Source organism: Saccopteryx leptura, chromosome 13 (genome assembly GCF_036850995.1).
Source record: "Saccopteryx leptura isolate mSacLep1 chromosome 13, mSacLep1_pri_phased_curated, whole genome shotgun sequence".
Classification (NCBI taxonomy): Eukaryota; Metazoa; Chordata; class Mammalia; order Chiroptera; family Emballonuridae; genus Saccopteryx; species Saccopteryx leptura.
Window position 1 is genome coordinate 7273749 of NC_089515.1, and position 22920 is coordinate 7296668.

Sequence of the window (22920 nt, forward strand, 5' to 3'; positions counted from 1 at the left end):
TAAGTACACCGAGCACTTCTTGGCTCACCTTGATGTGCTAGGTGCTGTGTAAACCCTGGAGAGTAGAGTGCTCCCGCCTGCCCTCCGAGGGCTTGTCTGGCTGGGGTGGGGACAGCGCTCAGGGAAGTGACCTCGCACTGACTGAGCACCTGCTCCAGACGGGCTCTGTGCCAGGCTCTTTCTAGGCATCGCCTCCCTGGAGCTCTGTAAGCAGGTGAGAGCACTGAGGCGGGCGGGTTCCGTGGGGAAGGTGCCTGCCCACGGTCACCTGGTTAATAAGTGACCAGGCTGGGATTTGATCCCGTGTCAGTCTGGCTGAGGTGCTAAGGCTTTCCCCCCCTGTCGTGGCTCAGGATCCTGGGGGGACGTTCTGAGACAGCGATTTGTGTGCGGGAGGCTGATGGCGGGGGACACGTGGGACAGCCCTGTGAGCTCTGGGGCTGGGACGGCCCCTTCGTGGGGCCAGGGAGACATCTCCCACCCACTGGCCGTTAGCTGTGGTCTGTCCTGGGACACTTGACCTTGGGTGTGGCCGGTCTTTTCAGAGAAACAGTTTCCGGGGGGTGGCTGGACTGTGAGCCATCAACAGGATGACTCCCCACTTCTGCAAAGGTCCATAAGCAGTGAAGGACCCAGTCTGTGTGGGTGCCGCAGCCTGGACTCAGCCCGTTCCCTTACTTCCCCATCAGAGACGGCGAGATGGGCGCCCTGGGAAACGACCAGCATGCATTGCAGGGAGCAGAGGGGGGTGGATGCTCCTGAATCGCTGTTGACCTCTCACTGGAGAATCCTCCTGCTCAGCGGTGCTGAAAACCTGCAAAGAGCCGGGGGAGCAGCTCCAGGTCGAGGGGCGGGGGGAGGGAGTGCTGGCACCCCGCATCGGGCAGCACGGCTCTCTAACAGATTTGCACGAGGGTTGGGAAGCGGGCTCTCCCCGGCCCTGGTGGATCAATTATTAATATGAACGATCTCACCAGGGAATTAGGAGAGCTTCCCGTGGGCCGCAGAGGGAGTGGGCGAAAAGGCCGCTGTGGTCTGAAGGTCAGGACGACAGCCACAAATCCATTTCCACCCCCCGCCCCCGCCCCACACTCACCCACCCACCCTTTCTCTCCTGAGCCTTTGGGGGATTACGAATCATAGGCAGTGGGCTTGAGGAAGACTGGAGCGCAGTGTCTCGAAGCTGCCTGTTAATTTTCCGGTGAATGGAGGCATTTTGCTTCCCCGCAGCTGCCAGTCTGGGTGTCACTGACACCCCTTTTTGTGGGCCCTGCAAGTGGTACGTGGTCACTTTCATGGGCTGAACGGTGAGCCGCCCCCAGGCAAGGGGCTGGCCTCAGACCTTGCAGCTGGTGGGAGAGGTGACTGTGGCCAGGCCAGCTCGGCCGGTGAGGACTGTTCAGTGGAACCAGCCACCTGGTGAGGGACCCCGTCTTGTTGTTGGTGGGAAAAGAACCGTCATGCCGAAAATTCCTGTGTTGAACATGCTTGTTTTTTTGGGAAGTGTTCACAGGCCATTGGCCGTCCTCAGCGTCCTCACAGGATCGTTTGTGGAGGGCGGTTCTGTGTGGTGAGGGTCACGGGAGACGCCTGTCTTTCCTGGGTCTGCAGACATTCCGATGGGGGCCGTGTGGGGACATGTGTGGGCTGACGGCCCGACTCTGGACCCCCAGGTGGAGTTCAGGGACCCCCTCTCCCAACAGTACTGGGCAGTGACGGGCTGCCCATGTCACGTACAGGGACAGTGGCTCTGCAGTGGGGCAGGCCCTCGCCCAGGGACCTCGGCTGACCTGTGCCGCTGCCTCAGCCAGGGGTGGCCACCGACCCCCGGGCGCCTGCCCGTTCTCATGGTGGACACCTGCTGTCAGGGTCACTGGGTCACGTGGAAGAGCTTGTGAGCCACACCCAGCTCGTAGATAAAGGGGACATTTGGTATTGTCTCCGAGAGGCGCTGCCTTTCACTCCACGGGCACTTTCCAAGGACCCAGGAGCGGGTGGAATAGAACAAAAAGGGGTGCCCAGCCCTCCCCTCGCACTCAAGGGGAGGAGACAACCACCCCCAAACGGCCCCAGCGAACCGGACGCTCTGCGTCCCTTTGGACATTTTACACCCATACCTGGCAGAACAGGAGCCTCCTCAGTGTCACCCACATGGATGGCGTAAGGTGACTTGACATTTCCTCCACATGAGCTGGTCTGTGGAGCCCCACTTCATTGTCCCTGGTGGTCACGGCGTGTGAATCAGTGGGACAAAAGAGCCTCCTGCCCGGCTTCATTCTCTGGCCTTTTCTCCTTGTAGGAACGGTGTATACAATGATTAGTACTGATGGCGCGTGTCAGAACTCCAGAACGTTATTGATGAGTGGATCTGGATGTCGGCAAATGGAGAATAACGAGGGGCTCCTTGGGGCCATCCAGCTGTTGTGACCCTTCACGCGTCATCACAGCTGTTGTGACATTCATGTGGCCAGAGAACCATGCGATGTCATCGGGGGAAGGTTAACTGGAAGGCAAGCATGTGCCTGCCTCCCAGGGGCTCCTGGTTGGGGGAATGTCTCTGTTCACATGGGTGACATTGAGAAGCGGCTGGCAGCCCCGGAGGAGCACAGGGACGTGGGGTCAGCATGGCCTGGGGCGCGCCTGCCCAGGAACGGTCAGCTGCTCCTAGTCATCCGTCACTTTGGCATCGCCCCACATCTTCCCTCAAAGCCTGGGTCTCTGCGATGCCCCATTCAAGGAGCGCTCACCGGGAGGGACACACAGCTCAGGGCCACCACGAGCGTGCCCTGTCTGACGTGAACCCTACCCTGCGGCTTGTGTTTTGTGTGCCCTGTGGGCTTGGGATTCTTAGTGACTTCTGACGTCAGCCCCTCCGGGAACCAGCAGCTTAAGACCAACACCCCCCCCCCTTTTGGGGGAGGAAGATGCTCTGGAACGAGACATTGGTGGTGGTTGTCCTGCTGACTTTTGTTCATATTAGAGGGTGAAGTTTATGCTGTATGGAGTATATCTTAATATTAAAGTGGTAGGAAGAAAAATATGACGAAAGGAAGAGAGACCAGCCCAGGGAGAGGTTTCACCACACTCGTGACGTTGCAGCCACAACGTGCAGAGTCTCTGTGGAGAGAGGGGAGGCCAGGGAACAGGCATGCGATCGCTCGGGGCCGAGTGACTGCAGTTAGCAGTGAAGGTTAGAGATCACGCAGTGAGTCCTGAAATGATGGTGGATGCCCGGACGCCGACCTGCCGCTCTGGTTTTCTAGAAGTCCGCCGGCCCCGTGTCCCCTGAACAGGTTTGTTTTTCCTGTCGTGTCAATGAAATTTCTCATGCTAACCCTGCGTGTTTGTTTGCTGCTCTGTTACACACTGTAATTGCTTCTCAGCCTCCTGTAACTTATTAAGCAGTTCTGTGACAGGACTGACTTCTGCTTCTAAATCACCCTGCACCTCGGACAATGAAAACGTCAAACCAAACACGAACCGAACAGCGTGGGCTCAGACGGCGGAACACCCCACTCCGGTCGGCTGTTGATTTGACTCTGTCCCTCAGCTGTGAAGCCAGGGCCACGTCCTGTTGGATCAAGTGGGCTTTGGGCTCAGGCAGACCTGAGTATGTTTGAGTCCCGGCCCCGAAGACTCATGGGCCACTTGACTTAGGGAATCTTCTTAATCCCTCTAAATGTCAGTCTCCTCCTAAGCCCGGGTGGTGACAATCAGTGCGTAGCTCGTGGAGTCGTGCATGTGCGTAGAGGACGTGCTCGTAGTGCCTCGTCCGGGGCTGGGAGAGGGACAGCCCTCAGTGACTATGAGCAGCCACCTCAGGTGGCGGGGACACCAACAGGATTCTGGGAGCCTGTATGCAGCACTCACATGAGCCTGGCCTGGAAACGGGGCCGGTGGGGTCATGCTGCCCCTTTAGTCATGGCGACCTGCACACCTGCCTCTGCTCATGTCAGAGCCGTGCCCGTCAGTGCCATTGATTGAGTTCAGCGGTGGCCTGGGGGTTACTGTTCAGATTTACATGGTGGGGCCTTCAAACTCACTGGTGGCTGCCCCTCTGTGGGGAGAGTCATGCCCCCTCCCCAGCAGCACCAGGGTGGGGAGCTCTCTTGACACGCGTGTCCAATCCCACCCTCCTCCAGGCCTGCCTGCGGGGCCCCGGGACCCTGCAGGGTGCAGGAGGGGAGCTGGGGACCGCAGCCGTGAGCACAGGCACAGATCCCGGGGCCACCCGGCTGCCTTCTGAAGTAACCACAGCGCAGAAGGCCCGGAATGCATTTGGGCTTATATTTGGAATTGCTGTTGGAAACAGTCCTGGCCAAATGTAACACCCATCTGTTTGGGATGGTTTCAGAGTAAGAAAATGAAGTGATTCTGCAGGAGGGGGTTTGGCAGCCCCCTAGCTTGGGGTTGGCAGGGTGTCAGGGTCAGCTGGCCGTCGCTCTGCCCGGGGGCCCTCACCGCCTCCAGCCTCAGGGGCTCTTGCTGCTGGGGCCATTTGCTTCATGATGGACTGCCCCAGCGGAGACACTTTCCTTTGAATCAAACTAGTTTTTGTTTCTGAACGTTCGATTGGCTGGTCAGTCCTTCAGGAGTGTGGGACAGAGCTCCGGGCTCTGGACAGCTTCTTAGCTTTTGAAGCAGGCCTCATTCCTGCTGAGGCTGTTATTCCATCTGGAGAAGCATTTCCCTCTCACTGTTTGGCTCCCAGCACCTCAGGCAGGTATCCTTTGGGGTTCTGACTTGCCAGGGTGGAGCAGAGTGATATCCTCCCACATTCTCAAGGCCTTACCTCTATTAATGCATCCTGAGCTTTCATCAGTGTGCCTGCAGTTCAGTGATGATTTAGTAGGAGTTTCTGTTCACCAAACCCGTAGGTATTTTCCCTGTTGGCCTCTTTCCCCTGCTTCAACATTTATTTTTCTTCTTGTTCCTCTGTGGGAAAGCGGCCGTGTGGTCAGTCTTTCTGCACACCCAGATGACTCTTCCCGGGCATTGGGGGGGAGGGAGGTGCTAACAGGAACTTTGCAATCTTCTTGGGAATTTGGGGTTCAAATCCCTAATTACCTAATTACCATAAACTTGGTGGTGTAAGACAACAGAAATGTGTTCTCTCTCAGTTCTGGAGGGCAGAAGTCCCCAATCCAGGTGTTGGCCCGGTCGACTCCTGCTGGGGGCTCTGAGGGGGTGTGTTCTGGTGGCTTCCGGCCGTCCTTGGTGCCCCTTGGTCTGCAGATGCACCTCTCCAGTCTCTGCCTCTGTCGTCACATGGTCTTCTCCGTGTGGGGCTGTGTCCCCTCCTCTTCTTATAAGAACACTGGTCATTGGAGTCAGGACCCACCCTAAATCCAGGACAACCTCCTATCAAGACCTGGACCATAATTGCCTCTGCAAAAGGTTCCTAATAAGATCCTGTTCACAGGACAAGGGGGTGGGACTTGGACATAGCTTTTGGGGAATCTGCCGCTCTTGGTTGGGGAATCGTAGCTTTTGGGGAATGCACGTGGGAGGGGTGGCCACTGCTTGGGTGAATGAAATTCCTGTTTGCCTATAAAGTGTGGGGAGTGAAGGAATTGTCCTTGTGGAAACACATCTCAGCAGGTGCATGGCTTTAGGGCACCCCAAAGCCCACTGCCTATTCTGTAGTCAGATCCAGGGACATTGTTTCTCATTCTGGTTTGGTTCTAAATGGCTGTAAACCCGACTCACAGAAGTTGGGGTCCTTAGTTCAATTCCATGGCTGGGCTTACCTGGTTGGAACATGGGACATGTCCCAGTGTCTCCCCACCCCCTAAATCACTTCTTGATCTCTAAAGAATTGTACGGATTCAGCAGATTCTTCACAAGGTTACTCTATGTTCAGGGCTCTTGTTTTATTTGTGAGCCTAATGTCTACAAGAATTATTACCACAAAATAAATTCCCACCATGGAAAGCTTAAGTGTTTGGGTGCCTAGGTGGTCATTCATGTGACAGAATTCCTGTTCTGCTAAGGAGTTTGGTGTGTGGGAGTCCTTGGTAAGAACTCTGGGCTTGGCCTTCCTATAAATACAGATTTTGATGACAGTTTCAAAGGCATCTGGTACTTTTTATGGCAGTCGAGTCTTGGGCTGAGCCATATGGATGGGACTGGTAGGGAAGGTGTGAGCCAGGGGGCAGCGGGCAGACCCATCGCCGCAGGGCACCCCTCGGCCCGCGCGTCGGAACTGCACGGTAAGGGCCACGCACGTCTCATGTTGGCATCCGTCCCCCAGCCTTGTAATTCATTCTAACGACGCTGACCTGCAGGGACAGGGTGGTGTTCCAGAATGGATGGATGGCTTATTTTCAAAGAGGGAAAATGGCACAGCTCGCGTCGGGGGCGCCAGTCACAGGCGAATGTAATGTCACCCAGAGTCTGTACTCTGGTGAGCATGACCTCAGGGCAAATCTGCTCGCCAGTCACTGCACATCACTAATGACTGGTTTTGAAGCAAGTCCTTCTGCAGCGTTTGACTGGGCTGAGCCGGACTGAGCAGGCCCCTTCCAGAATGTTCTGATTCCAGGCAATTCGTAGGCAGTGGCTGTGGGTGAATTCTCGATGGCCATGCCACAGGCCATTGCTGTCGCATGGCCAGTGCTGGCGGTGAAGGAGATCTGGTCCCTAAGGAGCCGTGTCCACATTGTTAGTGACTCTTTGTATCCTACTGTGACCATCACGGGCGGTGAGGGGCGCTGGAGAAGGATCGTTGGCAGCTGACCCGTGCGAAAGGGCACTGCCGTTTCCACAGGTGCAAGTGCGGCCCTGGGCTGGGGATGGCGGAAGCGCGGGGTATACTTGGCACCGTACGTGTAACGTCCCCGGACCTATGGGGTCACACAGCGGTAAGACCGGAGGAATCATCTTCAGCGGAAAGCAGGGAGCCGGGCTGGAGATGTGGAGGCAGCTGAGCATGGCGCTGAGAGAAAGAGAATCGTAATACCGTGGAGCCAGTCTGAGCCCGCCCTGCTTCCCCGTGGCCACTGGGCGTTGGGTGTGTGTGTGCGTTGCAGCGTGTGTGTGTGTGTGTGTGTGTGTGTGTGTGTGTGTGTAGGGTGTCAGGCACAGCAGAGGGTGAGGGCGGGTCCCGTGGAGGTTTGTGTTGAAAAGGTGCAGGACAAATAAAGTGGGGATTATTGAAAACGAGGAGAGGGATAAAGACTTACACCCTCTCTGCAGCCAGAAACAGGGAGAAAAAGGCTGGAGAAACTTATAACTTAGAAGTTCTGTGAAAAGCAAAAGCCACTGGGAGATCATGGAATAATGCTACATGAGGCTACAGGACACTGGCTTCTCCACGGTGACCGCAATCCCATGGTCAGCAAAGGTCCATGGTGATAGATGCACTGTCTGAGTCCATCAGATCCATCTGTATTATAAAGATTATGAACTATGCAGACATGTGCCTGAGTCTGTCTGCACAGGAAATTTATGGAAGGATGTTTAAGAAACCTAAAGTGAAGGTCACTTCCGGCCTTGGCCGGTTGACTCAGGGGTAGAGCATCGGCCTGGCATGTGGAGGTTCCGGATTCAAATTCCCGGCCAGGGCACACAGGAGAAGCGCCCACCTGCTTCTCTACCCCTCCCCCTCTCCTTCCTCTCTGTCTCTCTCTTCCCCTCCTGCAGCCAAGGCTCCATTGGAGCAAAGTTGGCCCGGGCACTGAGGATGGCTCCATGGCCTTCGCCTCAGGCACTAGAATGGCCTCTGGTTGCAACGGAGCAACGGCCTAGATGGACAGAGCATCGTTCCCTGGTGGGCGTGTCAGTGGATCCTGGTCAGGCACATGCAGGAGTCTGTCTCTCTGCCTCCCCGCTTCTCACTTCAGAAAAATACAAAGGAAAAAAAAAAAGATCCCTTCTGCGGAACCTGATGGAACTCTTTGTGCAGGCAGGTCCCGGTGATCAGACATCCACTGGGGGCGCTGGGCAGGAGGGACCAAGTCAGCTGTGGAGGGCAGGGTTCTGGCTGAAATTGGGCGATGCAGAGATGGACAGAAGTCCGCATGTTGAGGCCCAGCTGAGAAGCAGGTACAGAGGAGCCTGAGTCAAGTTCGGCCGGGGTGGGGCTGTCGGCTCCCGTCTGAAAACGCTGTGTCGGCAGTTAGACAGACATGGACGAAGCAGCATGATGGGCCGGGCCCAGGCCACCGGGGCGGAAAGACCCAGGTGCCTAGCCAACAGGCAAAACTGGGGGAACCAGGACCTCGTCCCCAGGGTGGCCTTTCCTCCACTAGCCCATTGCTGGTCACGCGGTTTGGACACCCCCAACCTTTCCTCCCCTGGATTGTCGCTGGTCAGCAGTTTAGACTCCCTGACCTTTCGTGCACTGACCGTGTGGTTCGGACCCTCTCCTGACCTTTCTTCCCCTGGCAGGTTGCTAGTCCTGTAGGCTGAACCCCCCTGAGAAGGGGAATGAATGAGGGGGCCGGAGAATAGCCCTTAAACACACCCGGAGAGTTGATGAGTCTCTTGGGATCCTCCCCAGAGACCTCAGATAAATCCCCTCGGGGAGCAGGACCCAGTGAGGTGATCTGTACCGCGCCTTCCCTGGGACTCCTCTCCCCCCAGGCGTGTTCCTTGCCCCTCTCTCCTCTGAGCTCTAAGGGCCCCTCTTTTGCCTCTGTGACTTGTTTCCTGAGTCTATTTCTTCTATCCCGGTGACTTTCTAAATAAACTTTCCCTTACACTTTTGAGTCTTGGCTCCGAATTCTTTCTTAGCCAGAACTCACAAGTACCGAGGTGGCTGACCCGAGGTCGAACACCTGGGGCCGCCAGCAGATCCGTGTGAGTGGACACAGTGTATATAGTGTGCCCTCACGTGTGGGGGGGTTACACTGTGTTAAAAAGGAGCCCCTACCCGTCTCGAGAGACACATTTCATAACGTTCCTTTTTTTTTTAACTTCTGAACGTCGGTGGAAAGGGACGGGAATTCTTGCGGAATCATAATATTGCAAGAGCGACAGATGTTCTCATTCTGAGCGCCGCCACCTGGGGAAGGGGAACCCGGAAGGAGCGTAGCGTTCACGGCCCCTCTCTGCTGTTGTCCAGTTTGGGTCACCTGGTGTTGTCTCAGGCTCACTGTTCCTGTGAACACAGCCCTGGCCTGAGGTGGCGGGAAAGAACAAAGGCCCCCCCCCCAAAAAAAAATTAGAGAATACCACTGGGGGTTTGTCTGCCTCCGGTGTAGACCTGTCCGAGTCCGGGAGAGTCTGGGTAGCCCTGGGGAGGAGGCAGGGAGGGAAGTAGGAGAATGGCGCCTCTGCAAGGGAACAACACTGGGGAAAGGCAATTACACACGGTGATTTTCATTGTCACCCAAATGGCCTGGTTTCCCCATCCCCAGGTGGTAAAATAAATAAATAGATGATACATATAATTTGTTCATTTTATTCACAGGTTATACTCAGATTATCTCTACTTTGCAAGTTCAAATAAATCTGCGGACGACTTCCACGAGAAAGTGACGGAAGCCCTGCAGCTGTTTGAAAACTGCGTGCTGGACTACTCGCTGCGCGCCTGCGTCTACAACAACACCCTCAACAACGCCATGCCTGTGCGTACCCTGCAGAGCCCGCGCTCTGTGCTGCTGATTATGCAAATAGACTGTGGATGGGGATGTCAGCAGACACACACAGAGCAGCGTTTCAATGTGCCAATGACTCCCCTCCCTCCAAGCCTCGGAGCCTGTGGCTAATGCAAAAAGAAATATTCATGTAAAAATGTAGAAACCGATGGGCCCTTTCAGCTGGGGAAGCCCCCCCTTTCTTCCCTGCTGATTACAATGCCTGCTCCTCCCTCCCTCCCTCTTTCCTCCCCCTTCTCCCTCCCTCTCTCCTCTCTCCTTTCTTTCTCCCTCCCTCTCTCCTCCCTCCTCCCGATTCCCCTCCTCCCCCTCCCTCTTCCCTCTTTCCTCCCCCCTCTCCTTCTTCCTCCCTTTTCCCTCCTCCCTCTGCCCTCCTCCCCTCCCCTTCTCCCCCTCTCCTCCCTCCTTCCTCCTCCCCTCCCCTCCTCCCCCCTCTTTTCCCTCTGCTCTCCCCCTCTCTCCTCTCTCCTTCCCCCCTCTCCTCCCTCCTTTCTCCCCCTCCCCTCCTTCCTCCCTTTTCCCTCCTCCCTCTGCCTGTTCCCTCCCTCCTCTTTCCCCCTCTCCTCCTTCCTCCCTTTTCCCTCCTCCCTCTGCCTCTTCTCTCTCCTCTTTCCCCTTCTTCCTCCCTTTTCCCTCCTTTCTCTGCCTCTTCCCTCCCTCCTCCCCTTTCCCTCCTCCCTCTGCCCTCTTCCCTCCCTCCTTCTTTCCCCCTCCTCTCCTTCCTCCCTTTTCCCTCCTCCCTCTGCCTCTTCTCTCCCTCCTCCTTCCCCTTCCCCTCCTTCCTCCCTTTTCCCTCCTTTCTCTGTCCTCCTCCCTTCCTCTTTCCTTCCCCCTCCCCTCCTTCCTCCCTTTTCCCTCCTCCCTCTGCCCTCTTCCCTCTCTCCTCCTTCCCCCTCCCCTTCTTCCTCCCTTTCCCTCCTCCCTCTGCCCTCTTTCCTCTCTCCTCCCTCCTCCTCCCCCCTCCCTCCCCCTCCCTTTTCCCTCTTCCCCTTTCCCTCCTCCCCCTCCGTCCTCCCTCCTCCCCCTCCTCCCTCTCCCTCCTCCCTTCCTCCCTCCCTCCTTCCTCCCCCCTCCCCCTCCCTCCCCCTCCTCCCTCTGGAGAGCTGAGGGTGCCACAAGGAAGAGTCCTGTTGAGTGAGGCTGTGAGAACACACCAGGCAGTTAGGACTGGCCTGGCCAGTGTGTGGACCCCCAGCTCTCAGACTGTCTTCACTTTTTCTCCAGCAGTGGGTTGTTTTGTTGGTTTTAAGAATTACCCGCCAGTGACTTTCCATGTTTCTTCAACAGGGTCTCGGTGGAAAACTATTTTCCTTTCTCTTGTTTGCCTTTAGGAATGTAGCTGTCCATTTCGTGCATATATTTATATATATTCTTGCAAAAGAAGCTGTTAGTGGCCCATTGAGCACATTGTAGCTAAGGGATGGGTTTCCACCATGCGGCCAGTGGGAGGAGTCAGTGTCACTGTCGTTAGATGAGCACAAGGAGGGTGAAGTGATGTGACTAGCTATTGTGGTGCAGAGACAGGGCTGGAACCATCCGCTCCCAGGCCCTGTTACTACTGTGACAGTCTCTTAAGGAGATTGCCTGACAAAGACCCAGGGAGGGAGGGGTTTGTGTGGGCTTTTCCTCGGGGTCTCCTGGGCTGGGCGGGCAGGGCTGGGCCGAACTCCCGTCCGTCCGACCAGAGGCATAGTTTATTTCAATAGCTTTAAATGGCGTTTCTCTCCACGGACCAGTGAATGTCTGAAAGAAACGTGTGGTCCATGTGCCACCAGGGGCGCTCTGCACCCTGCAGAGCGTACCAGGCCCTCTGACCTCTGTTCTCGTCCCAGTCGGTGCCGCAGGGACAGAGCCTGTGGGGTGTGCCTGTCCCTGTCTGTGACTGTCTTCAGGAGGCAGGACGTCCACAGCTAGGCTTCTCCCTCCCGCAGCAAAGAAAGGGCGGGCTCCCCCTTCCGCTTCCCTGTTGGCGCTCGAGCTGTGAACATGAACCATGTTGAGGCTGGGGACATGTTCACGGGCATCACCGTGAGGCTCCACTTTTGTGCATGCTGGAAATTTTTTCAAGTCAAAAGTTCTTCAAACCTTCTGCCCTGAGGGAGGGGAAGGGCTTCCTTGTTTGTTCATTACTGAGCAGGCCCCGTCTTTAAGTTCTTTTAATACATCATCTTGTCCAGCCTTCCCAGGTCTCTTGACATCCACACCCATTTTACAGGTGAGGCCACTGAGGCTCCGAGACTTCACTCTCACCCAGAGCCACATAGCTAGCGACAGGCAGGCTCAGGGTTCAACCCCGGGTCCCGGGGCCGTCGACACTCCTGGGGCTCCACCCACCCTGGTGGCTCCTAGAGGCAGGAATCCGAATCAGCAGGAGGCGTGTGCTTTTTAATTCAGTTTCATGTTTTGCTGAGGTCGACAAAGACAGTGGCTTAGCAGGCACCTCTGGTCAGAGTGAGCTACCCAGAGGCAGGGTCACTGGACAGGACCGAAGTGGCCGTCACGGATTGCAGGTTGACCGCTGTTCTGGGTCCCTGGAGACCTCCTGCTGGGAGGGAAGAGCCAGGCAATCAGGGGCAATCCAAAACCCTCCTCTTGGGGGTGAATGTCCATTTCTGGGACAGAGAAGTCAGTTTTCCTCCCGCTGTGAGTCCCAGCCTGGCCCCGTGCAAGGAGGGCGACGTTTCTCAAACACATGAGGACCCGGGAGCTACGCTGCTGACGACGTTCACTGCCTCCCTGCGGCCCCTGACTGCAGGAGCCTCCCACCTCCTCTCCATCTCTCTCTTCATCACTGCTGGGCACCACGCTCTCAGTCTGCTCTGCAGACGGGCCAGCCTCTGGCCTGAGAGCAAGGGTTCACACAGTTGGCCCCTGGACCACCAGCACCCCCTGGGAACTGTCAGAAATGCGGACTCTCAGACCTCACCCCTGAGCCCAGGATCGGGGGCTTTGGGGCAGGATGCCCAGTCTGTTTCACAAGCCCTCCACGTGGGTGTGCTGTGCTCCCAGGGTGGGGCCACCCAGTTGGAGAGCCTTTCCCCTCTTCCCTTTTCCCAGGACTTGCTTCTCCTGGGTGTGGCAGCTGGTCTCACCCTTCAGGTCTTGCTTTAACCTGACCTGTTCGCTCTCTCTTTCCACTCTATTGTATCCCCATGGCGTGTATCCCCATTGGTGGTCATGGATATCAGTTCCTTTGGCAGCTTCACTGTGTCTCTGTCACTAGATTCCAAGCTTCCTGGGGCCAGGAGGGGTATCTGTTACATAGCAACACCCCCCCCCCCCGTTGCCTAGCGGGGTACCTGGCCGCAGGCCCTAGGTTACTCACAGGATGAATGAATGAGTGGGAATTTGTTAGAGTAGTGGAGAGGCTATGTGGGGACTCATGAACGGGTGAGCCCTGATTGCAGGGACCTGGCTTTAGGTCTAAGTCCCGGCGTATGCCGCTAGCTGACCTGCGCACTCCCCGCCCCGTGGGCCAGGCCTGCCTGCGAAGGAAGCCGCGAAGGCAGACTGTCTGGGAGAGAGAAGACTCTTCAGGCTGGATAGGGTTGAAAAGCCCTGCGAGGCCGAGGACGTAACAAGGGGACATCCTCATAGCGGCTCCTCTGTCGGAGGCGACGCACATGTGTTTCTGAGGCCACACAGCCTTCATGATCCGTAGCGTCCGCCTGGCAGAGGTCTGTTTACGAGCTAGTGTCTGCGGCAGCGCAGCCCGTGGCTGGCGGTGGCTCGTAAACTGGGAGCACTGCTCAGCCTCTTGTTTTTCCTCCTCCATGCCCGCTCACGCGGTCAGAACACGGATGGCAGGGAGGAGGGGCTGGGAGGGGAGGCTAGTAGCGTGGGCACGTATTCTGTCGGATGGACGGGTTGGCCTCCAGCCGTGACCACGGTGCTCTGCAGTCCCAGCCGCGAGAAGAAGGCGCCAGGACGCACGGCCTGGTGCAGATAGGACGAAGCGGCGCCGTGGTCCCCGCCCTTGAGGGGCTCAAGGTCGAGCTAGGAAGGAGAGGGAATATGATGCCAGAGTGTGCCAGCCTGACGACCTGAGAGGGGAGGGGTCTGGGCAGCTTGGCGCTCAGGCTGTGTGTGGGGGGGGCTTTCCACTCACAGAGACCAGGGAGCCTTGGGGCTGGGACCTGGCGTTCAGATGAGGGATGTGAGTGCCAGTCAGGTGACAACGCCAGGCAGGTTCTGATGGGGCTGAACAAGGGGAGTGTCACTGAACGAGGCAGAGGTGGGCGAGACTAGAGAGAGGCAGAGGGAAGCCAGGCGCAGAGCAGGGGCTCTTGAGTACCTGGGTGGGGGGAACTGGAGCACTGGAGGAGGGGCCTCACGGAGAAGGGGAAGGGTCTGCTCTCTCGGGCTTTGCCCGGAGCTTGGGGCCAGCTTCAAAGTTAGCAGGTACAGCCCCCGAGACCGCTCTCATTTCTGACACCATTTGCAAGTTGAGGAGGGGATCCCGGAACCACCCTCAGGGTTAGTAACTCACTGGAAGGGATCACAACAGACAAGGATCGTGGTATAGTCATGCTCACAGCTCACAGCAGGGAAAGGACGTGGATTTAAGTCAGCCAAGGGGAGAAGCGCATGGCGGGGCGGGGGCGGTGTCCGGACTCCGAGCTTCCAGTCGTCCCATGAGGCGTGGGCGGTGAATGCCTCCCGGTCACCGGGTGTGACGAGATACATGGAGCGCTGCCAACCGGGGGCACCCACTGGAGTTTTTCGGGTCCAGAGTACGTACTGGGGCTCCGTTGCATTCTGTGCACATGGCTGACCTCCCCCTGGACGTCAGGCTGCTATTGCATGGTACAAAGCCCCTAGTGGCTACACCCCCAGGTGAGCAAAGACTGTCATATCAGGCAGGACCTCCTCGGTGGCCTAGAGGTCACCTCCAGGAGCTGAGGACAACGGCCAGACCTCTCCCTGGGGAAGGTTCATTCTTGACTCTGCAGGGTTTCAGGTTGACACGAAGGCAGGCCCAGGAGGAGGACAGGGAACCCAGACACATGTAGGTGGAAGGGGATGGCTTCATATAGCCTGGCTAGTTTTCCGATGTGCACATACCCCTCCTGGTCCCAGATGTCCAGCAGTGCCGGGCAGTAGAGGTTTCTCACCTGGCTCGTCTCCCAGGTGTTGGGTGGTGTTTCTCACGCCTGTGTGTGCCCGGCATAGGAGCAGAGACAGCTGGGATATTGTGCCAAGAACATTCACAGCCACTGGTGGCTCTTCCATTGTCCTCTTCCAGTACCTCCATCCTCACGATGAACCGTGTTGTGGAGCGACCTGCAGGGTTGTCATGAGGATCAAAGGCCACCCTAAGTGGGAATCCTGGCAAGGAGCAAGAATGCATGATGTTTAAAATCCGGCCTCTGCAGACAGTTGTTGGCTAGGGTCACTCCTTGGGGCTGGTTTGTAATGACGAAGCGCCGTCCCACGTGGGCACAGTGCTGTGCGGCGCGGGGGCGCTCCTCCAGGTCTCACGCCGTCCCACGTGGGGCACAGTGCCGCACGGAGCGGGGGCGCTCCTCCAGGTCTCACGCCGTCCCACGTGGGGCACAGTGCCGCACGGAGCGGGGGCGCTCCTCCGGGTCTCACGCCGTCCCACGTGGGGCACAGTGCCGCACGGCGCGGGGGCGCTCCTCCGGGTCTCACGCCGGCCTTCTTGTTTGGTTCTAGGTGCGGCTGCAGGTCGGGCTGTATGCCGTGTACCTTCTGGACTGGCTCACCGTGTTCGATAAGGAGCAGTTCCTCGTTCTTCGCCTGGAAGACCACGCCTCCAACGTCAAGCGCACGATGCACAGGGTCTTCCAGTTCCTCAGCCTCGGTACGGATGTCGCTGGAGACCCAGCGGGCGGGGCCGGAGCTTCACGGGACGCTGGCTCTCTGAGGGACCCCCTGAGTCACGTGCAGCCGGGACGGGTGGGCCGAGCTGGGAGGGTGTTCGGCAGCTGTGCAGGGGGCCTCGTGTATGGTGTGGTGCCTGGCCCCTGGGGGAGGGGATGGGGGAGGGGACAGCGCCTCTCATCTGGGGGCTTATGGTCCACTGGAGGGAGAAGCTGCAGCTCAGATAACTGGTAAGATGATGGGGAGGGTCAACGTCATCACAATGGGTGTATGCAGGTGACTTGGGGTCTCAGCTGCTGAAGGCAGCACAGAAGGCTTCGTGGAAGGAAATAGTTCATGAGTTGAGCCTTAGGGATGGAAAGGATGTCAGCGGGTGGCTGGGACAGTCCTGCAGAGGCCACAGGGCTTGCGGGAGGGAATGGCCAGGTCATCGCATCGTCCCAGGCTCGGGGGGACCCTGGAGTCAGAGCTGTGGGGCTGACTCCTGGCTCCTGGGCTTCTGGGTAACAGAAATCTATTTTCCATCACTGGGACTCGGGACCCTCTCGTCATTTGATTCTCTTTCTGCCCACCCTGTAGGGCTGGCAATGTGATGGCGTGTGATTACGTTCTTCTAACGCCTAGAACCAGTTTTTTTAATTTGGCCACCTGCAGACTCGAGCATTAACGAGCTTTATCTTTGGTCCCTAAGATGTACAGTGAGGCCAATTCTATTCCTTTTAGTTCACGTAACTGAAGGACTTGGAGAGATGGGTTTTCAGGGATTTGGCCAGGTCCCCAGAGCCTCGGGCAGAGAGGCCTGGGCAGAGATCTGATGATGGGTGAAGCCAGTGAGAGACTGATGGTCCACAGGGCTGGGGGTGGAGGTGGCAGCCTCAGGTGGCAATGCTTGCTGGCTTGTTCCGGGCCTTTCCCCACTGATGTCCTTGCTGGAGGTAGAGGTCCAGCCGGTGGGGTCTCTGGACACAGATAGTTCCTCTCCTCTCCCCACTCCCTGGGGCCACTTCTCAGCAAGACACCGGGTGAATTATGGCCCAGCCATGGGGCCCTTTGCACTAGGAGCCCTTAGTAGAAATGATGGTGGGCTGGCAAATAGGAAACCTAAGTGCACAAACTATGCCTGGCAGGTTGCACAGCTGTCCAAGGACAAGCTGATGGACGTGGGGACCAGCCCTTTACGGGCAGCTGGAAGGAGGCCAGGAAGTGATGCTCAGGGGAGGTGGTGGCCTGAGATCTCAAGAGCACCCCTGAAGGCAGGTGTCAGACACCGGGCCATGGAGCCAGCCGCTTCGTAATGCTCTATGTCCACCACCATCCTCAGCAGTACCCCCAGTCTCGGACCCAGCCAGAGAATTCTGATCTCCAAACACATCCTTGAGGGAGGCAAACTCCCGTCTCAACACGAAGCGCGGCTGGGAGTTCTGCCAAGTTCCTTTGCCTTCTGCCCAGCCGCCCGCCTCACGGGGCTCCTTTCTCTGTGTTCCAGGCCCCTTGAGCGAGAAGCAGGAGGCCTTGATGACAAAGAACCCCGCGTCCAATGCTCGGCGTCCCGAGGACCGGAACCTGGGACCCATGTGGCCGGTCACACAGAGGATCCTGCAGGACTTCTACGGGCCTTTCAACGCCAGGCTGGCCGAGGTCCTCGCCGACGAGGCGTTCACCTGGAAGAAGACGTGAGGCCGGGTCCCCGCCGCCAGTCCGGGCCGGCAGGTTTCTTGATTAAAAAAATAAAATCTCTTTGTTTGGGGGACCGTCGTATTCAGAGCGTGGAGAAAACCCCACGATGCGAGGTGTCCTTCCTTCCCAGGCACGTGTTTATTGTAACCTTCCACAATTTCCTTGGCGACATCAAACAGCCGCCATCGGACCCTCCGCGATGCGTCTTCGCCTGAGACCACCGGAAGCCCCACTTCTGGACAAATGACTTTTGCTCTGAGACTGTGACCATCGCTCCCAGGATGAGGCTGGTGGGCACAGTCCCGGGAGGCTGGAGGGAGGCCTTGGGCCTGGGGCTTGACAGTTCTGGGGTCCGGCTGAGCAGGCTCGAGGTCATGCCGTGGGGCCAGCCAGAACTGACACGTTCCGTTCTGAAACACTCACTCTGTGCGGGTCAGCAGCTCGGCTGGCAGAGAACGGAGCTGCTTTTTCCCCCTTTTACTCCAAAGTCAGCCCTTCAGTCTCTTCAGAGATAAACCCTGGGGTCTCCCGGACCTCCTTCCATTCTGTTCTGGTTGGACTTGTGTTTTGCACAGAAAGTTAAACACCGTGCGTGGCACTGGCTGGACTCTCCTTTCTGCCTCTTTCGAAGTTGGCTCAATAAATTCAGTTTGTAATGGAAGGGAGATTGTGGCTGTTGAGGCCAGACCGGGCAACGTTGAGGGACTGCCACACTTCACGCAGATCGAGGTCACCGGCGCCCGTCCTGCACACGAGGCCGTCGGGCCGGAGCGTGTTTGAAGTTTTAGTTCCGGCTGCCACGGCCGGAGCGAGTTTGTAACCGACCTGCTCCACCATCCGTGGCCAGAGGCCGTGACTCAGTTCACAGACTACCAGACACCCTGTCCTGATTAAGAAACACAACACATGAGCTAACTGGGGTGGAATGGGGCATGCTGGGACTCCGAAGAGAACTTTCTGGGCCATCTGGCAGCTCGCTTTACTCATGGATAGGCAGGCGGCTTTGCCATGTCTTGGAGGTGACGGGGAAAGACAGAACAGAGCCCTGTGCCCGCTTGGCACACGTCCCCAGAGGAGACCCGGGAGAAACCGCCGCCCCAGCATTGTCAAGGGAAGCTTCCTGCAACCAGAACTGTCACTCAAGGTCCTGGACACCAAGTCAGAGAGTGCAAACACCCCCTAGCCCAGCCGCCACTCATGGGCGTGAGGATTTGCTCGGCCTCCAGCCCCCGGCGCCCTTGTCTTTCTGCCGTTGGAGGTGGGGTGCACAGCCCGTTCGAAGGCGCGTGGAGGGCTCCCAGTACTGGCACGGCCTGGCTGTTTCCACTACTTCGCTACTGGAGGAGCTATGTGTCCCGAACACCCACCTTCAGGGACAGTCTCCCCACCTTTTCCCTCGTAGCTGGCGCTTGGAGCAGCAGCAAGCGGGGAAATGTGGCCTGAGCACAGGGGCGTGGGGGCGTCACGCCGGTGCGTGCGCCCCCTGAGCACGGGAGCGTGGGGGCGTCATGCCAGTGCGCGCGTCCCCCCCCCCCCCGGGCACGGGGGCGTCGGGGCGTCACGCCAGTGCGTGCGTCCCCCTGAGCACGGGGGCGTCGGGGCGTCACGCCAGTGTGTGCGTCTCCCTGAGCCCGGGGGCATCGGGACGTCACCTCAGTGTGTGCGTGTATTTAATTGCAGCACCGGGTGTGTGTGCAAGTGTGGGTGCATTTTCTGAGTGGGTCCCTTCAGTTCTGTGGCTGGCGAGGCTCCCCGCTCTGGACATCTCTGCCATGTGTCACTTTTCAGGACGTGTTTTGCTATTCCTCCCCGACCATAATCCCAGGAGACTTTTCTTAGCACTACAATGCATGTGAATAACATGTGGCCTAACTCTACTTCTTACAGAAGTGTCATGGACAGTATTATTTCCAATATTAATTGGTTTGCTATCCACATATTTTTTTATACACGCAGGCCCAGCCCTTCTTTGGTGGTCAGTGCCATCCAGACACCCGTTTCTGTCGAGGGGCCTTTCTTCAAAGGGCACGCGCCCTTGCTTTCTCTCGTGTGGGGCCCATTCCTGTTGACGGCACTGGTGCCGTTCTGAGCAGTGGTCCTGGAGCCTGCCACCCAAAGCCAAAGCGAAATGGGACATTTTTCACGGCCTGGTACTGAAGTGACAGTGTATTCTGCAAAGCCGTTTGTGGGAGTGTGTTGAGCGGTTCTCCCTCTGCCCCGTAAGGTGTGCCGAGTGCACCCGGGTTACGCTGTACTCTCATTACTATGTGCTGGAATTAAATGTGGACCTGTGACAGGCTCCCAGAGCTCAGGCTCTTCCTCGCTGTCGTGAGCCCTCGCCGTGTCCATTGCACGAATGAGTCACAGGAGTTCGGTGTTGTACCTGCGGGAGATGTGCACTTTCCATAGGAGGGGGACCTACCCCCTGTGGTGACCAGGGAGAGAGAGAAGGGTGCAGAGGTTACCGGGGACTCCCTGTGCGGTCCTGGTGGTGGGGGGTAACAAGTCAGTGTGTGAGGGCCAGCCCTGACCACAGACAGGCCTAATGTTGTCTTCAGACATTTGGATTTAAAGGTTTTCTGGCCCGTAGGAGAGCCTTGGGGGCCAGTGACCTCTGTGGCCCCAGCCTCCTAGTCCAGGGATGGCTTTGGCAGGCTGACTGCCAGCCTCCCTGTCATGGGTCTTACCTGATGGCCCCAAGGTGGACTCAACCCCACGTCCTCTGCTCTGTCCCTGCTCCTGAAGTCTCTTCCTGTCCCCAGCTCACCCTCCTGGGGCCGCACCCCTGCTTCTCTGCACGCCCCCTTATTGACAGATCAGACATCACATCCTGCCACTTGGTGCTCAGCCTTGCCCGAGGGTTTCGAAGGCACTGAGGGACACACACAAGCTAGAAATGATACAAAGAGTAAATGTTTAATGTTTCAGCAAGTATTTTCTGAACATCAGCCTGGCACAAGGCCCTGCCTCAGGCACTGGGGTGGGGCACGGTGGGGCTGTTCATTTGCTCATTCACAGGGTGAGGCAATGGGGGGGCGGGGTCAAAGGCAAGGGTTAGGGTCGGGAGCTCATGGCCATGGTGGGTGGGGGGGCTGGGATGGGTCAGGGTTCTCAAAGCACCTGTCATTTGGCAAATTAGGAAAATCCTACCTAAGCATGTATACCTTTCTTTAAAAAAAAATGTATGTTTACTTAAAATACTTAAGGTTCATTAATTTGTCTTTCTGATATAAAGGGCCAAAGACTTCTCTGAATGTGAGCCTGCAGGTGGGAACTCTGGGTCATCTCTGTTGCCAGAACTGCGTGGTCACGCGTCATGCGCCAGGGCTGGTTTCCGGGTTTGGTTCTCTGAGGGGCATGAGGAAGGGAACCACCAGCGAAGCTGTCTGAGCCTGCCCTCCACTATCTGTGTGTTTGTGCTCCCCAAGTTGTTTCCTTCCTCTGTGCTGGACTTCCTAAGGTTTTCCACCTGGCAGCTCATTTGTTACATCAGTGGTTCTCAAAGGGTGGGCCTGGGACCCTTGAGATCTTTGAGTCGTGATCTGCTCATTCAGCTGTTTTCACGATCGTATCAGGACGTCATTCACCCTTTTGGTATATCACAACTGTTGGTAAATGTAAATGACATAAACCAGTGGTCTCCAACCTTTTTGGGGCCACGGACCAGTTTAATGTCAGAAAATATTTTCACGGACCGGCCTTTAGGGTGGGACGGATAAACGTTTCACGTGACCGAGACAAGCGTCAAGAGTGAGTCTTAGACGGATGTAACAGAGGGAATCTAGTCATTTTTTAAAAATGAAACATTGGCCTGACCTGTGGTGGCGCAGTGGATAAAGCATCAACCTGGAAACGCTGAGGTTGCCGGTTCAAAACCCTGGGCTTGCCTGGTCAAGGCACATATGGGAGTTGATGCTTCCTGCTCCTCCCCCCTTCTCTCTCTCTCTCTCTCTCCCCCCCCATAATGAATAAATAAAATATTAAAAAAAATAAAAAAAAAGGAAATATCATTTAGACTTAAATATAAATAAAACGGAAATAACGTAAGTTATTTATTCTTTCTCTGTGGACCGGTACCAAATGGCCCACGGACCGGTACTGGTCTGCAGCCCGGGGGTTGGGGCCACTGACATAAACGAAAGCTCCGTGGGATGTTGGGTAAATTTTAAGGGCGTAAAGGCATTGGAAACTGCTGGTTTATATACTTAGTTAATTGAGCGTTTATAATGTCAAGCACAACTGGCATAAGGAAGACTTGGGAACAATTGTCACTAACTTATTGTGAATATAAAATCGACTAGAGGGCATTTTGCAGAACAGCCAAGAGCGTATTCTGGACGTCAGCCCTGGACATCTGACCACTGGGGAGGCCAGATAAGAGGCCATCTACGGTTGAAGTGGTGACGAGAGTAACAATGCTAGTTACTCACTGAGCATGTGTTTGAGAGCCAGGCCCTGTGCTGAGTGCAATTTCTCCTTGGCTTCCCACCACCATCTTGGGAAGGAGGTTCTCTCTCTATTCTGGTGTTACCGTTATACAGGTGGGGAAACTGAGGCCCAGAGGGGCCAAATAAGGAGCCCCAGACTCCCTGGCTGCTGAAGACCAGAGCTGGTCCCTGATCTCAGGTTGACTGGTCTCCAGGGCCTGAATCTTCTCACTTTGCTCTCCTCCACTCTGAGTTCCTCAAGGAGGGAGGTGGAGAGGGCAGAGCCTCCGGCAGAACTGGGTGGACCAGTGCCTTCCAGATGGTCTGGGCTGGGAGGCTGCCACAGGCCCTGGAGGATGAGGTCAGGGCCAGGTGCATCTTCCAGGTCATTTCCTTGTAGAGGCAGCAAAACAGACTGGGATAGTGCCCGACCTGCTGTTCATCCAATCCGGGGTGTCCGGCCTTGCAAGGGCCACTGGGGCAAAGATCCATTCCTGGCCTCCAGTACCACCTCACTGCACTCCTATGTCCTGCACGCCCAGAAAGCTGAACCAGGTGAGCTGCCCGCCCTTGGTAGGAGCCCCTGACTTGCAGGAGGTTGAGCAGATGGGACCGGACGCTCCATGGGGCCTTCTACCCCACAGTCGGAGGCTTTCTCAGGAATCCTGGCTGTCCCCTGGACAGCTGGTTCTTGGTTTAGTAAGGGGTCTCGCCTGGCCAGCAGCTCCTGCTGCCACTGCCAGTTACAGTCATGGTTGAAGAATGAGGAGTGGCTGCTTTCCTCCTCAGGACTGGCCTTCAGATCTCAGAAGGGCAGCTAGACATCCCAAACCAGGCCCCACGGTTGCCATGGAGACCATTTGTTTATTCCTACCTCCTCATGTGAGCTCATCTGGAGAACTGCCATTTTCTGCACTTTCAACCTAATGGAATTCAGGAAAACTCCACATCCAAGACAGCCCCCATTTCAAGAGAAAGCCCGATGGCTCACAGGACGGGAGCAAACTTCTCCGGGTCTTGCCTCTCATTTCCTGATTGCCCCTAAGAGAACACACGCCTCACCTGTGCTCCCAAGGTTTTGCCTCTGCCTTTGCCCAAGCCATTACCCCACCAGGAGTGCCCACCCTCCCCGCTGTTCAGCTGAATCAGCTTCTTCCTCCACCCCAAGGCCAAGTTCAAGTGTCCGCTCTTCCTCTGATGGCCCCCTGTCCTCCCCCCTTCCTCCCACCTCTTGACCTGCATGAGGAGCTCCCCTTTCTTAGGCCCTCTCCAGCTAAGGCGGCATTGATTCCCCTGTGCTCTGTTCTCAGTTGTATGTTTCCATTTCCCATCTAGACAGCGAGTTCTGGGGACTCCTACCCACAGGTCCA

General features: G+C 56.8%; 1 protein-coding gene across 18 annotated transcripts in view; it reads left to right on the forward strand.

Annotated features, from left to right (window-relative positions):
• CHST15 (carbohydrate sulfotransferase 15) overlaps positions 1-20117 on the forward strand; it is a 79210-nt gene extending 59093 nt beyond the window's left edge. For all 18 annotated transcript variants that reach the window (XM_066355040.1, XM_066355033.1, XM_066355041.1 and 15 more), the window contains 3 exons: positions 9416-9572; positions 15279-15426; positions 16933-20117. In XM_066355040.1, the coding sequence (XP_066211137.1) occupies positions 9416-9572; positions 15279-15426; positions 16933-17123 (496 nt within the window). In that variant the 3' untranslated portion in view covers positions 17124-20117. The remainder of the gene's footprint in view (positions 1-9415; positions 9573-15278; positions 15427-16932) is intronic.
• Positions 20118-22920: the final 2803 nt, after the last annotated feature.